We start from the raw sequence: 16908 nt of genomic DNA on the forward strand, positions 1-16908 counted from the left end.
CTAAACTAAATTTCTCCATGAATGTTCGATCACATACACTGCATGAGGTTTATCTCCATGTCCACTAGGTAATGTATATTACTTTATTTAAAAAAAACTAACTTCATTGGCATACACTGCATTCATCACATACACTGCATGAGGTTTATCTCCATGTCCACTAGGTAATGTATATTACTTTATTTAAAAAAAACTAACTTCATTGGCTTTAAAAATTTAAATTTTGAAGCAAATGAAGTTTTTTTTAGTCCAATATCTTACCACTTCAATTTCCCTGGATCATTTATTTTCATACCTCATACATGCTACCTTAAACTATGTATGAATAAGGCTTTTCCCCCACAATATAAATAAGATATTGTTTGTTTAAAGAAAATTTGTACATTAATGTTTTATTACATACACTGCATGAATCAGGTTTCTTTCTAGTATGCACAGGAGTATGCATTTTTAAATTAGATTTATTTTGAATGTTTTACCCCAAACACTGCATGAAAAAGGAATGAATGTGTAAGTATGAATAAAATAGTGTACAACTACAAACTAGATTTCAGCATGAATGTTTAAAAAACTGCATTTATACATGAATACACTGTAAGAATGAGATCTCTCTCCAGTATGAACAAGAAAGTGTGCATTTAAATTAGATTTATGTTCAAAGGTTTTATCAGACAAAACACAAAAATAAGGCATTTTTTCCAGTATGAATACAGCAGAGATTGTTCAGACTGTCTTTGTTTACAAAATGATTAAGGTTTCTCTTCATCATTTTCTCCAGTATGAAGAAGAGAATGTCTATTTAAACTAGATGAATATGCAAATGTCTTATTACACACAACGCATAAATAAGGTTTCGCTTTTGTATGAATAAGAGAATGTCTACTCAAACTAGCTTTACATGAGAAAATTTTATCACAAACATCGCATGAATATGGTTTCTCTCCAGTATGAATAAGAGAGTGTCTATTTAAACTAGATTTCAGAGCAAATGCTTTATCACACACATTGCACGAATGAGGCTTCTCTCCAGTATGAACAAGAGCGTGTCTATTTAAATAAAATGAATCTGGGAATGTTTTGTTACATATACTGCATGAATAAGGCATTTCTCCAGTATGAATAAAAGAATGTCTATTTAAACTAGCTTTACACGTGAAAGCTTTATCACAAACATTGCATGAATATGGTTTCTCTCCAGTATGAACAAGAGAGTGTCTGTTTAAATAATATGAATCTGGGAATGTCTTATTACATACACTGCATGAAAAAGGTTTCTCTCCAGTATGAATGAAAGAATGTCTATTTAAACTAGCTTTACACGTGAAAGCTTTATAACACACATTGCATGAATAAGGTTTCTCTCCAGTATGAACAAGAGAATGTCTATTTAAATAATAAGAATCGGAGAATGTCTTATTACAAAATTTGCATGAAAAAGGTTTTTCACCAGTGTGAATAAAAGAATGTTTATTTAAACTAGCTTTACACGTGAAAGCTTTAAAACACACATTACATGAAAATGGTTTTTCTCTCGTATGAACGAGAGAAGATAAATTTGAAGTTTCTTTATGTGCAAATGCTTTTGACTGCATGAATAAAGTTCCACTTCAGTATGAACAAAAATGCACACATCTAAATTAAATTTACTAGTAAATGTCTTATCGTACTGCATGAATTAAATAAGATTTTCTTCCAGTCTAGAAAGCGTCTATTTCAGGGAGGTTTTTTATTTTTGTGAGAAGTTTTATTGCGCGCACAGAGGAATAGTGATTTAGAGAGCTTTTTAAAATTGATTTCTGAGTGAATATTTAAGAATAGCCCCTCCTAAAACAGGATTTTGTTTGCGATTTTAATTTCTTAACTCAGCTGTCCAACACCAAAATAAATACAATACCAAAACTTTACAAACTTTAAATAAGCCGGCTTTAAACTTCCTATTTTTGCTATCACATTATTCTCCCAGGGACTGCAGATTATATATTAACTAACTGTAACCGTATACCTTTATGCTTGTTTTGGTTTTTGATAATGAAAAATGAAAGATTGGTAGTACTGGGATAATGTATTTATAAATAGATAATTTTTGTTTTCGCAGGTTGAGAAAAAATAAAAATGACGACTGTTTGGAAAAATGAAAATGTTGTTGCTGACCATCGTAAATTGCAAGTACGTTGTTTGAATTACAAGCTTAAGATATTTTAAAAACCATATAAATGGATATATAATGCAATTAGAAAGTTACATTTTCATTCACTTTATATGCTTATATTTTCTTCCATTTTTTGCCTGTAATGTCATTTAAAGTTGCGCATGAGAAAATTTGCAATAATCTTTTAAATTCAGTGTTATTCTTAATACTATTGGTAACTATTTTGAAACAAAATGTTTTTCTGTGGCAAATACTAGTATCTAAAACCTCAAAGCTGCGAAAGATTGCAAGCAGGTTAACGCAAGACGTTCTATCAATACCTGAATTAAAATGTTTGTTTAAGTCACATTTGATATTATAAAATATTAAAATACTACCGTAGTCTGTATAGTTTAACCACTATAAATCTCCATATTGGTTAAGATAATGAATCTAATTTGCTTAATTGGCGGATATAATAAGATATGAATATAACAGATGGTTACATATCGATAGATTGATTAATAATAAAATAATATGATTATATAAAAATATTTATAGATTCTATTATGATTTTTAAAAAGTGTTTTTGTTATTAATCATGCCCATGATTCTTCCTCCACCCTAAGTAGAACTTTGTTAACTTAATTTAATTAAAAATTGCTCTTTTCCACCGAAATTGAAATTGCACAATTGAAATAATTCCTTTTCAATATCCAATTTTTCACTGTCACACTTTATTGTTGATGTGTTTGACCTCCTCGTGCCGTAGGGGATATTTCCGTATCTTGATCTGTCTAGCCAACTACAATTGCCAAGATGCCAAATAGATTTAAAACTTGCAAATTTTTTTTGAATGAAACATGTAGATGTTTTCCCAGGGGTGACTACGAGTTATACATATCGAGTTGGTCCCTTTCTGTGATGTTTTTTTTAGTTTCTCACGGGCCACTGCCCGGAAGTTTCCTAGACTTGGTGATTATTCTGCCACAGATCACAATACGGAAATCTCCCCATGCAGTTAGTGTTCTCCAATTTCTGTGCATCAAATGCCAAGAATTGTGTGCTTTACTTCAAGCTTGTGGTGATATTCTTATAACTTCCTGTCCATCGTATAACTCGGCCAGGTCTTGAATCGCAGGAGCAAAGGTATTTTTATTTTTAAAGTTATACATTAAAGATTAGGACTGGGCATAATTTCTATGCCTTAAATAAAAAAATGTTTGGAGCAAATTGTGATAAGCGGCAGCTAATTTTTGATCCTGATTCCGTCATTGCTTAAATCGTCTGAATCAAATACTAGTTCATTCTTGTTCTCAACTGGCTAAAAGGTAAACTGTTTGTTTTCATATCTGAAATTCTTCCTTTTGTAATGCTGATATTAAAATACTTAAAAGTTGAATACTTACATTGAAATTTTGCTAAAGATTAAAAAATAAAATTCAAAATTTAGATCTGATAGCATTTAGTATTCTAAAAGTCTTAAATATTTTTTAAAAATGCTCTAACTTATATCTTTTATTTCGAAGGTGCTCTGCTTTTAAGGTGCTGAATTGCTTAATCATTCATACAATCTATGATTGCTGACTATATCAACTTGATTAATAAATTGTGTTTCATTAAGCTTTTAAATTTCAGTTCTACCTATATTTTATATAGGTACTTATGTAAAAACCTACACATCAGCCTTTCATCTATTGAAAGTTCTTTTTTTTTTTTTTTTTTTTAATAAAAGTTAATATTTTATTTTGTATCACAAAATTTTTTTACTGCTTATTGAATAAATATATATTGTCATGTATAGAAAAAAATGTACTCAAGAATTTTCTTGAAAAAATCAGAGAATTTTAGTTAAAAAATTGAGAGGAATCCAAGAACCCTGCATTCTTAAATTTTATGTTTGAGTGTGAAGTATTTTTTAAACATATTTTTTATTTTATATTTATTTTCCCTAGGAACTTCCAACTATTCCTGGAATATTAGGCAGTTGAGTTTCATGATGAAAATAAATGTATATATTTTTGTCTTGTCAATAAAGAATTATGTATATTTTTCATTTTCTTTTGTTGTACGACTATTTAATTAAATCTCTAAGGTTTTTATTAACAAAGCTGTTGGTAGACTTCACCAGGGCTCTGAGCAAAACATTTTGCAGAGCCCTTTAAATGTTCACATTCTATATCTGGTTAACTATAAATACATTATAAAATACAATAGCTTAAAACTACTTTTAATCAATCAAAAATTGATTTTCAGCAAGTAAACTATAAATTTACCATTTTATTTTTCATTCTTAATTCAATTTAAAGTGTTTCGGTAAAATATTTAAGGACTACGATGCTGTGTAGATATTATGTAACACAATAGTTAGGTATCTGATAAAATTTCAACACTATGATAGAATTGTCAGAAATTGCTGTACTGAATTTTATTTCATATATTACCATTAGTTGTATAAATAAACATGCACAGTTTTTGCACAAGAGCAATCACTTTATAATTCTAATCATTAGCCTTTAGTTGTATAAATAAACATGCACAGTTTTTGCACAAGAGCAATCACTTTATAATTCTAATCATTAGCCTATCTTACCTATCTATCATGTGTTTGGTTTAATTGTATAATTCCTTCATGGTATAGTAATTTTCTCAAAAATGAGTGTAAATGTATTTATAGTAAATATCTTAAATACATTATAAAATACAATAGCCTTTACTAGACTGGAGCAAAATTTATTTTATAAAATCAAAGAATGGATTTTTATCAAAATAAATATAAATTTTTATTTTGCATTCTAGTAGTTTTTTTAATCATTTGATTTAAAGTGTTTCAGTAAAAACATTTAATGATTTTCATGCTCTGTAGATATTAAAATATTTATTCATAATAATGGGTTATAATATTAGGCATGATTTTTGGATGACTAAACATGATTGGTTTAAATTAAATGTGGAAAAAGTCTTACAATATTTTTTTAATTATCATGAATATTTATATATATATAAATTTTAAAAAAAAACATCGTAATCATCTTCTATTTAAAAATATATAGAGAGAGATTATTTTTTTGTATTTTTAACTTTTTTTATGTGTTTTGTGTTATTGCAGCTTATGCACAGTAAATAGTCATTATTTTTTCTTCATTAATCTCTATTGCAAGGAATTTTTAGATGGTGAAACAAATTTTATGTCTGCTTTATAGTTTGCAATTTTGTTGTATTGTTGACCAGATGGATACTAATAAAATTCATATTTAATGGTATCTAGAATATTTATGATGTTAATTCCCAACGTTTAACTATATTGATCCCAGGAAAATTTTTTATGATAATGATTGAGAAAATTAAAAGCATAAAAACTCAATTAACTCTTACTTGATATTTTCAATTAAATTCAGATATATAATTAATCTAAGCATATGTAACCTAAATACCTAACTTAATAAAATTTCGTCTAACTCTGGAATCTTTTTTCGCAAATTATTTTTTGTTTTTCTGAAAGAAAAATTATTGTTATGCATTTTAAATCTTTTAATTTGTTGTGGAATTAGCTAAGAACATGAATAGACATCACTGTTTGCAAACATTAGAGAAAGTGCATTAAGATTCTCGGTAATTTGGCTTTCAATCTTGTTTAAAATAATCATCTATGATAATTTATACATAAGTTTATCTGTTGTATTAGGCTTAAGGTTTCTCCAAGGTGTTCTTTCTTTAAATTATATATATATGTATGTAACATAAAAAGCTTCTAGTAATCTTTTTATGTTATCCTAATTAACTATTCTAATCGAAATACTTTCTCACTCGTTTAAAAGCCACATCCTGTTTTAAATCTATTTTTGGCTCAAGTATGCATTTAATTAAAAGCAGGACATTTTCCCCTTTGCTCTCTGCGGGAAACGCTCGACCTATTTCATAAACCAATAGCAACTACTAAGATTTCCCTCTTTCCCTAAATTGAAACATTTTACGGATTTACTTAGCAAGATTTTCCCTAACATATAACCAAGGAGCACAACTTTCCATACACACTTTCATGACTGCTCTGTCTAATAATTAATAAATAAATTTTGTTCCCTCCTTCCCTGGCCCAAGACCTGTTTTAATCCTTCCACTCGACAACGACGTTATATATATACACACACAAAGTTGGCAATTTGAAAATAGTGCATTAAATTTAAATCAGAGGTTTTTTAATTTATTCAAATTTACCAATCAAATAGTAGTAAGGCTTAAAATTATTTAAAAATATTATTATAACTAAAATACTTAACCTCAAACTAAATTTATCGAAATCGTAATCTATATAATTCTTTAAAACTAATCCCAGAATAAAATCCACACCCTCATGAACTCATAAGAACAAAAATTAAATTTGTCAGTTAGATATATAGATTTTCATAACATAGAAAAAATTTTATTAAACAATTAAATATTCAAATAACTATACCAGTTTCAATTGGAATGTTTCTTCAGTACACTTTTCGATTTAGAATATAAAATTTAAAAAAATCATAAAACCTTAACTTGAATCTACATTATGTTCTCCACTGTTACCAATAATCAAAAATGTTTAAATTTTTTGAAACAATAAACATTACACTTTCAGAACCTACATTATTGTTACCATCATGTAGTGTCAATTATTTTTCCACATTATTATTTTTATTATTATAAAAGATAAAAATATTTCTCCTCTGTTACTATCTATGTAAAAATTGTAAGCTTTTATTAAATCTACCGTCATATATTTCTTGTTAATACTTAAAACAATATTACATAAACAGGGATCTGCCCAGGCCGAATTTACTACCGTTTAGCGGTGCCTTCACAAATTCAACTTTAGGAAAAACGGTAGTTTCACAAATTCAATTTTAGGAAAAACGGTAATTTCACAAAATACTTTTTCTTAAAATTTCATTTTTGTATCCCTTAAGAAACGATAAATCCATATTTTTGTGTTGATTTTTTAATATAATTTTTAATTTTTCACAAATTACGTCTAAATTTTCACAAAATAGGTACCTGTCAGAAAAACCTAGACAGACCCCTGATAACTTAAGTCACATTTATGCTACAAATCATTAAAATTGCCTTCTTTAAAATTATTTAAGCAGATTGAAAAATTTTTGCATATAATTATAAAATTCATTTATCCAAAGATAATTCCATGTAAAAATAACTTTTAGTAAATAATTATTATTTTATTTATTAATAGTAAAAAAAATTTTTAATTGTAAGCTATACAACTTTTTACACCATTTTAAAGAATATAATTTTACACTGCAAAACACAACATTTGAGCAAAATGAGTTTCTGAGAAATTGACTTTTAAAAAAATCGCAATATTTATTTAAGATAATGTATATTTCTGTTTGAATGTATTACCTGGTACTATGCATGAATAAGGTAATGTTTGATTAATCTAGATTTGAGCATTACTGTTTTATTACGTATACTACATGAATGATGTCACTCTCAAGTATGAACAAGGGAGTGCGTGTTTAAAATCGAATTATGTTGGAATGTTTTATAGACTGCATGAATAAGTAAATGTTCGGCTAAACTAAATTTCTCCATGAATGTTCGATCACATACACTGCATGAGGTCTATCTCCATGTCTACAAGGTAATGTATATTACTTTATTTATAAAAAAAAACTTCATTGGCTTTAAAAATTTAATTTTTGAAGCTAATGAAGTTTTTTTAGTCCATTATCTTACCACTTCAATTTCCCAGGATTATTTATTTTCATACCTCATACATGCTACCTCAAACTATGTATGAATAAGATTTTCCCCGCAATATAAATAAGATAGTGTTTGTTTAAGCAAAATTTGTACATTAATGTTTTATTACATACACTGCATGAATCGGGTTTCTTTCTAGTATGAACAAGTGTGTGTTTAAATTAGATTTATTTTGAATGTATTACCTCATACACTGCATGAAAAAGGAATGAATGTGTAAGTATGAATAAAATAGTGTACAAACTAGATTTCTGCATGAATGTTTTAAAAACTGCATTTATACATGAATACATTGTAAGAATGAGATCTCTCTCCAGTATGAACAAGAAAGTTTGCATTTAAATTAGATTTATGTTCAAAGGTTTTATCAGACAAAACACAAAAATAAGGCTTTTTTTTCAGTATGAATACAGCAGAGATTGTTTAGACGGTCTTTGCTTATAAAATGATTAAGGTTTCTATCCATCATTTTCTCCAGTATGAAGAAGAGAATGTCTATTTAAACTAGATGAATATGCAAATGTCTTATTACACACAACACATAAATAAGGTTTCACTTTTGTATGAATAAGAGAATGTCTACTTAAACTAGCTGTACATGAGAAAATTTTATCACAAACATCGCATGAATATGGTTTCTCTCCAGTATGAATAAGGGAGTGTCTATTTAAACTAGACTTCAGAGCAAATGCTTTATCACACACGCTGCACGAATAAGGCTTCTCTCCAGTATGAACAACAGCGTGTCTATTTAAATAAAATGAATCTGGGAATGTTTTGTTACATATGCTGCATGAATAAGGCATTTCTCCAGTATGAGTAAAAGAATGTCTATTTAAACTAGCTTTACACGTGAAAGCTTTATCACAAACATTGCATGAATATGGTTTCTCTCCAGTATGAATAAGGGAGTGTCTACTTAAACTAGATTTCAGAGCAAATGCTTTATCACACACGCTGCACGAATAAGGCTTCTCTCCAGTATGAACAAGAGCGTGTCTATTTAAATAAAATGAATCTGGGAATGTTTTGTTACATATGCTGCATGAATAAGGCATTTCTCCAGTATGAATAAAAGAATGTCTATTTAAATTAGCTTTACACGTGAAAGCTTTATCACAAACATTGCATGAATATGGTTTCTCTCCAGTATGAACAAGAGAGTGTCTGTTTAGATAGAATGAATCTGGGAATGTCTTATTACATACACTGCACAAAAAAGGCTTCTCTCCAGTATGAATGAAAGAATGTCTATTTAAACTAGCTTTACACGTAAAAGCTTTATTACACACATTGCATGAATAAGGTTTCTCTCCAGTATGAACAAGAGAATGTCTATTTAAATAATATGAATCGGAGAATGTCTTATTACAAAATTTGCATGAAAAAGGTTTTTCACCAGTGTGATTAAAAGAATGTTTATTTAAACTAGCTTTACATGTGAAAGCTTTAAAACACACATTACATGAAAGTGGTTTTTCTCTAGTATGAACGAGAGAGGGTAAATTTAAAGTTTCTTTATGGGTAAATGCTTTTGACTGCATGAATAAAGTTCCAATTCAGCATGAACAAATATGTGCTCGTCTAAATTAAGTTTATTTGCAAATGTCTTGTCGTACTGCATGAATTAAATAAGATTTTCTTCCAGTCTAAAAAGCGTCTATTTTAGTGAGGCTTTTTTTGTGAGAAGTTTTACTGCACGCATATAGGAATAGTGATTGAGAGAGATTTTTAAAATTGATTTCTGAGTGAATATTTAAGAATAGCACCTCTTAAAACAGGATTTTGTTTTCAGTTTGATGGTGATGATGATTGTTGGCGTTCTGTTTTGGAGCTTCATGCAGTTTTCAGCTTATAGCTCGCTTATGTCCAGGGTGGCGGAGATAAGTGGATGATTATAGTATGCGGATCGATTTTAGGTAATGCATAAAGTAGTGTAGCTTGCGTAGTAGTGTGTCTGTTGTATCCATAAGGTATGAAAACGACAAGGCCCCAAGTCCTAGCTGCGTTTTTAAGGTGGTGCGCTGCTGATCGAAGAGCGGGCATTCTAGAATAGTGTGATCAATATCAGAGATTGAGCCGCAGTTGCATTTGTTGTCTGGAGCGAGTCCGAATCGGAATAGTTTTGCTTTGGTTGGATAGGATCTAGTGCGGATTCTAGAGAACGTAACGTCTTGGAGCCTGCTGGAGAAGGGTAGAAGTTCGTTTTTATTTTGGCCCAGATGACGAAAATCGGTATAGTATTTACTATTCATGAAGGTTAATTTTCTGGATTGTTGGTGGATTCGTTTAATTGATTGGTAAGTATCTTCCATGGTAAATCTATCGTAAATTCTCGGTCTGTAGAGCGCTGTTTTTGCCAGCTCGTCTGCGATTTCATTGCCGAGAATCCCGGAGTGGCCGGGAACCCATGCTATATCTACAGACTGGCATGAGGGTGGAAGCGCTTCCATCGAGGCTATTATTTGGTGTATGATCCCTTGTGGAGAGTCTGCAGCCGAATTTAGAGCTGTCAGAACAGAGAGTGAGTCTGTAAAAATTATAGTTTGAGAGCTTGTATGACATTTTTGAAGTGCTAATAATATAGCTATTCCCTCAGCTGTGTAGACAGAACAAATGGATGGAACGGATCCGGACATCGCTGACCCGGAGCGGGAGTTGTATATTGCCACTCCTGCCTTGTCTGGTGTTCGGGAGGCATCTGTATAGATCAGAGTGTGATGTGGCCAATTATTACGGACAAAGTCCCAGAAAATGGTAGGTATTAAGTTCGGTGGTAGGTTCTTGTTTTGATAGGGGAGATTTGTGAGGTGTATACGGACTTTTGAGGGTATTTTTGGAGTTCGATGGTGCATTTTAATCATATGATTGATGTTTATGCTGTGGTCGTTCAGTCAGTTTCTTGCTTGTAGGGGAAGTGTTAAAAAAGATAACAATTTTCTTTATCTACTTCAATAGAACAGGTATCAAATAATAAGATTCTTACCTTGTTCTTCTACCCGGGTCGGTAAGTACCTAAAATAAACTCAAGATAGTGACCACAAACTCAATAAGAGACTCCTTCGAATGGTTAACATGTGTATATTAACAGCAGTAAACACTACAAAAACAACATGATGTCTCCAACGACAGTAACAAAATCAAACTCACTAAAAATTATTGTTCTTAGATAGTTCTAAGTCTCGTGGCGCCATCTATTGGTTCGTTTTCTACCAAAAAGGAAAATGAATGGTATTCAGTTTTTGACACTCCCCTTTTTGAGTTTCGGGGCATGTTGAACCGAATCTCAATACTTCATTGTCCAAATCTGGATGGTGGGCGAACAACACGTCCAACTCTGGTAGTAGCAGGAACTGAATCAGGAATGTCCGATGATGTTCTTTCTGGCTCATCTTTGGAAGTCTCTGGCAGCTGATCTTCGCTGTTGAGATTCTCCTCGTCCAGTTCTAATGGGCAGAGATTTTGAATTGGTCTGATCAGAATTCCGGATTTGGTCTTAACTTTGGCTCTTCTGATCAGTCCATCTTTACTTGTGTAAACTGAGAGTATTCTTCCCAAGGGCCAATGTATTCGTTTGAGATTATCATTCCAAATCAAGATGATATCTCCAACTTTAGGATGGTATGTTGGTTTTCGAACTGTCAGTCTATGATGTAGTTGACTCAGATATTCACTACGGAATCTTGCTCGTAAATCTGTCATCAGTCTTCTTCTATACGCAAGTCTTTTGTTTAATTCCGTCTTGTCAGTTAGCTTTAATCTATCCAGGTCCGTTGTACTACTAGTACGAGTGTCTTTCAGGAATAAATCAGGAGTTAAAGGACATAAATCATCGGGATCATCGCTAACATACGTTAAAGGTCTTGAATTGAGTTGGCTTTCACAATCACACAAAACAGTTTCAATTTCCTGGTAATTTAAGGATGTATGACCTAGGACCTTCCTCAAAATTCTTTTCAAAAGTCCTATTAACCTCTCAAAAAATCCTCCCCACCATGGAGCAGTCGGGGGTAGGAATCTCCATAAAATTGGAGAAAGGGTTGTCTTTAGTCTTTCTAGGTTAATATTCTTCAGAGAGTTGTTAGTTCCAATAAAATTAGTCCCATTGTCGGAGTAGATAATTGACGGACATCCTCTGCGTGCGATAAATCTTCTTAAGGCAAGTATGAAATTATCTGTTGAAAGTGATGTCAATAGTTCTAAATGTACTGCCCTGTAAATCACACAGGTGAAAATTGCGATCCACACTTTCTTGTTGTCCTTCGTAAGCAACGGTCCAGCAACATCCACTCCTATAACTTCAAAAATTGAGGCGTTTTTTACTCTGTCCTCCGGGAGTATTCCTTCTGGTATTTCAGGTCTTTTCACATTAAATCGTTGACAAGTTATGCAGGTTTTCAGTACCTTTTTTACAGTTCTTCTAGCTTTTATTATCCAATAATCTTCTCTCAGAGCTACCATTAAAGATTGTACTCCAGGATGTCCAAGTTCTTGGTGTTTGTGTAAAATAAGGCTCTTAACAACATGATGATCAGATGGTAAAATAATTGGAACTTTAAAGTTTTCATTGTCTTCTCGCATAATGATTTTTGTTTTAATTCTCACAAGTTCATTAGCGTCTGTAAATATCGACAGAAGCTTCAGACTCTTCAATTTTTCGCCTTGGAATGAGTCTTCTTGAACCTTTTGCAAGATTTTGAGTTCAGCTTTAATTAGCTCTTCTACAGATAATTTTCCTGTTTTCTTACTGCTTGCTCTGGAATTTTCAAAAAATCTATATATCCAGCCTGTAATTCTGATTATTTTCTTGTAGGATGATATGTTGTTGTAAAACTCGTCATCTTTCATATTTAAAGATGATACAATGATTTTCTTCTTCTCGGCATACACTATTTTTTCATCAGGAACTAGATCAAAATTAGGCCAGTTTTCTCTTGATTCTTTAAGCCAAGATGTTCCTTCGTGCCATTGTCTCTTCAATAGGGTTTTAACTGTGCAACCTCTTGAAGGCAAATCCGCTGGATTTTGGGTTCCCGGAACAAACTTCCAGTCACTAGCTTTTGAAAGTCTTCTAATTTCGTCAACTCGATTTGATACGAAAATCGTCCAAGGGCCTTCTTTCCTTATCCAATAAAGAGCGTCCATGGAGTCGCTCCAAAAAAAGGTTTCAATATCTTTCAATCTTAAATCCTTTTTTACTGTATCAGCCAATCTAGCTCCAATGTTACATGCAAGTAATTCTAATCTTGGTATCGACACTTTTTTCAATGGGGCAACTCTAGATCTTGCTTGAATAAGTTGGCAAGTAACTTTTCCATTCCTTTCCGCCCTCAAAAAGATGCAAGTCGCATATGCCACCATGGAAGCGTCACAAAAGATATGAAGTGTTAAGCTTGATTTAGAAAGATTTAAGTTTGAAAGTCTACGAGGAATTTTGAAGTTGCTCAGTTCTTTTAATTCTTCTTTCCATTTTTCGAATCTCTTAATTATTTCGTCGGGCAATTTTGAATCCCAAGAAATTCCAATCTTCCAGCATTCTTGTAGAAGAAGTTTCGGGATCAACGTTATAGGACACGTGAACCCTATAGGATCGAACAGCTGGTGTGCCATAGATAGGATTTTTCTCTTGGTAACTGGTTCACTATTGTTTTCTTCTTTAACCAGCTCACAGGATAAAGTGTCATTTTGCTTGTCCCATTTTAGGCCTAATACTGACACTTCCCTTTCACAGTTGGAATTATCTTGCACAAATTCGTTCATTTCAAGTAGGTGGTTATTTTCCCAGCCACGTAAATCAAATTTAGCAGCTTTCAGAATTCTCTGAGATTCTGATCTAAAATGTTCCAATTCTGAAACTGAGTCTACACTTGCAATGCAATTATCAACATACATAGAGTCTTTGATCTTCACTGCAAGACTTTTTAATGCCTCTTCTACCTGATCTAATACATGATTCAGAACAGCCGCAAGTAAGAAGGGGCTACATGATATTCCGAATACTACTCTACAATGTCTATATGTAATTATCTTTTGAGGATCTCCGTCTTTCAACCACATGAATCGTAAACAATCCCTATCAGATTCGTTAAGAGATATTTGTAAAAATGCCTGTTTGACATCCGATATTACTCCGATCTTTCCCCATCTAAACCTATTTAATACAGCTGGGATAATTTCTATGAGATTCGGGCCCTTTTCTATGCATTCATTTATTGATACGGAGTTTTTAGTTTTAGCTGATCCGTCAAAAACAGGACGTACTTTAGTGGTTGAATTATCTTTAAAAATTGCCCTATGTGGCAAATAATGTATTCCAAAGCTTTTAGAATAATCATTACCCTCATTAACTTGCTCTATTATACCTTCTTTTTCCCATTGGTTAAAAACCTCTTGATAATCATTTAACCGATTCGCTGATTTAACTGTGTATTTTAGTCTTTTATAAGTCAACTGTTTATTATCGGGTAAAGGAGGATGACCATCTAACCAGGGTAAATTAACCGTATATCTGCCCGTACTGTCTCTACTAACCGTTTCTCTGAAATGTTTCAAAGCAAGTTCTTGGGTCTGTGTTTTAGAGCGTTTTTCACTACTATCTTTAATACCCAAGGTATCTAAATTCCAGAGATCTTCAATTTTTGCATTATTTACATGCAATGACAATACTAACATTGAGCTAGTTGTAGATGTTCCCTCTACCTCAGATTTACCCATTACTGTCCACCCCAACAAAGTGTGTACAGCAACCAAACCTCCCTTAAGGTGTTTTACTTTTCCCGTCAATATCTTTCCAGCGTAGTCAGCTCCAATGAGCAAATGAATCTCGCCAGAATCTCTTTCATATAAACAGGACCTATCATTAATCATCGTATCACTAATAAAAATACCCAGATCTTTTAATTCGTTTAAACAATATGCATAATTCATTTTGGGTAAGGAAGCACAGATCTTTTTCTCATCTAAAACCTCTAACTCACAATTATAGCTTCCATCAACATTTGATAAGTTTAGACAATATTTTTGATGCATTTCAGTATGTTCAATTCCACCGAATAATCCATGCTTCACGGATTCTTTCCCGAACCCTTTTAAACCCATTTTTCCCGCAACAAATTTTGTGACATACGATCTCTGACTACCTTGATCGATTATTACCCTTATTAACTGTTTCAAATTATTTTCCTTAATGCATACTATTAAAGTTTGAAGATAAATTTCCCGCGAACAGTTATTATTCGAAAGTGTAGTATTTTCTATTATTTCTGGTTTTTCAATTTTTGAATATTTATTATCCTGAAAACACATAATTTCAACGTGTCTTTTATTGCAATGAGAGCATTTAACCTTTGCCCTGCACATTGAGCTCATGTGATTTTTCCCAAGACATCTAAAACAAATGCCCTTTTTTAATAAAATCGATTTTCTTTTATCTAAAGATAAACTTTTTCCATATTCACAACTTAAACCAGAACAATTTAACTCACCGCAAAATGGACACGACCTTGTTTTAGAAGTAGAATCATAAACAAATAATTCATTGGCAGTAGGATTTCTTTCGCGATCATATTTCACTTCCCGCTCCCCCCTTTGGTTGTGGCGCCAATTAATATTCGGATACGGCGGCGAATTTTGTTTTTCTTTCACTCTTATTAAATCAGTCTTTTCTTTAGCTATCAACTGCTTATTCAAAAAATTAATCAAATCAGTTAAAGAATATTTTTCTCCGAATTCTTTATTAAATTCAAATATTAAATCGTTTGGGATTGACTTAAGTATTACGGGGGATAATAAAGTACTAAAAGTATCTGATGAAATACCTAACGATTCTAAACTTCTTATATGGATTTGTATTTTATCAAATAATTGCCGAAAATTTTTTACATCACCAGAACGCTTTAAAGGGGTAATTTCTAATAATTGACTCATGTGGTTGTTTATCAATGTTTCTTTTCTTCCGAAGCGCTGTTCTAGCAAATCAATAGCTTTAACATAATTTTCTGAGGAAATAGCAAAACCTCCTATCGTTTCTAAAGCTGTTCCACATAGATGAGCTTTTAAATAGTTAAATTTACTGACATCATCTAACGATTTGTTCTTATGTATCGATGTTTCGAAAGAGTTCCAGAAAGTGAGCCAATCACTTATATTTCCCGAAAATTTCGGGATTACTATCTTCGGTAATTTTATATTCAGCATTTCTGGTTTCGTTTCTACTTCCACTTCGCGATTAGTAGTAGGAGCTATATGTTGGGGAAAATTGAGAGGTTCCCGAATATTTTTCTTTTGATTCAAATTACGTAAATATTTATTAGCTTTAAATCTCCACGTTACTATCTTTTCACGGTATTCTTCAGCAGTTTCTAATTCTTTATCTAAATCCTCAGGTTTAAACAGATTTTCTAATTCAGAATCAACTGTTTTGAGAGACTCGAATTTATCATTTAATTGTTCAATAATTAGATCAATTTCGGTTTCTTCATCAGTTATTTCGTTTTTTTGAATTTCTGATTCTATCTTTGAAATTAGCTTAGTAACTGATGTTCTTAATGTAGTGCGTTTCTTTTTAAGGAGCTCAATGTTTGTGGCCATTTTAGAGCTATTATTATTCCAAGTATTTTCAATTCCAGTGTCCATTTATTTTATAACACTATAAATCAAATTTATAATAATAGTTCTTATTTTATTAAAATACGAACCGATAGTGCCGGCTGGGATGCCATGTTAAAAAAGATAACAATTTTCTTTATCTACTTCAATAGAACAGGTATCAAATAATAAGATTCTTACCTTGTTCTTCTACCCGGGTCGGTAAGTACCTAAAATAAACTCAAGATAGTGACCACAAACTCAATAAGAGACTCCTTCGAATGGTTAACATGTGTATATTAACAGCAGTAAACACTACAAAAACAACATGATGTCTCCAACGACAGTAACAAAATGAAACTCACTAAAAATTATTGTTCTTAGATAGTTCTAAGTCTCGTGGCGCCATCTATTGGTTCGTTTTCTACCAAAAAGGAAAA

General features: G+C 31.7%; 3 protein-coding genes across 4 annotated transcripts in view; 1 reads left to right on the top strand and 2 right to left on the bottom strand.

Annotated features, from left to right (window-relative positions):
* Positions 1-544: 544 nt before the first annotated feature.
* On the bottom strand, positions 545-1980 carry LOC147816617 (uncharacterized). The gene has a single exon (XM_087168981.1). It carries the CDS (start codon positions 1590-1592, stop codon positions 750-752), a length of 843 nt encoding a protein of 280 aa, XP_087025107.1. The 5' UTR covers positions 1593-1980; the 3' UTR covers positions 545-749.
* A 26-nt stretch (positions 1981-2006) lies between these two features.
* Positions 2007-16908, top strand: part of Wdr59 (WD repeat domain 59) — a 61509-nt gene continuing 46607 nt past the window's right edge. Inside the window, exon 1 of one of the 2 annotated variants that reach the window (XM_087168957.1) lies at positions 2007-2166. Coding sequence is in view for 1 of the 2 variants with exons in the window: in XM_087168958.1 (XP_087025084.1) it covers positions 2113-2166 (54 nt within the window). In the remaining variant the exon portion in view is untranslated. The remainder of the gene's footprint in view (positions 2167-16908) is intronic. The other variant, XM_087168958.1, reaches the window with a different exon arrangement.
* On the bottom strand, positions 8127-9706 carry LOC122269088 (uncharacterized). Its single transcript, XM_043040647.3, has one exon. The coding sequence runs from the start codon at positions 9424-9426 to the stop codon at positions 8341-8343; it is 1086 nt and encodes a 361-aa protein (XP_042896581.3). The 5' UTR covers positions 9427-9706; the 3' UTR covers positions 8127-8340.

Source organism: Parasteatoda tepidariorum, chromosome 1, assembly GCF_982258835.1.
Source record: "Parasteatoda tepidariorum strain Cologne lab strain chromosome 1, Ptep-v5.0, whole genome shotgun sequence".
NCBI lineage: Eukaryota > Metazoa > Arthropoda > Arachnida > Araneae > Theridiidae > Parasteatoda > Parasteatoda tepidariorum.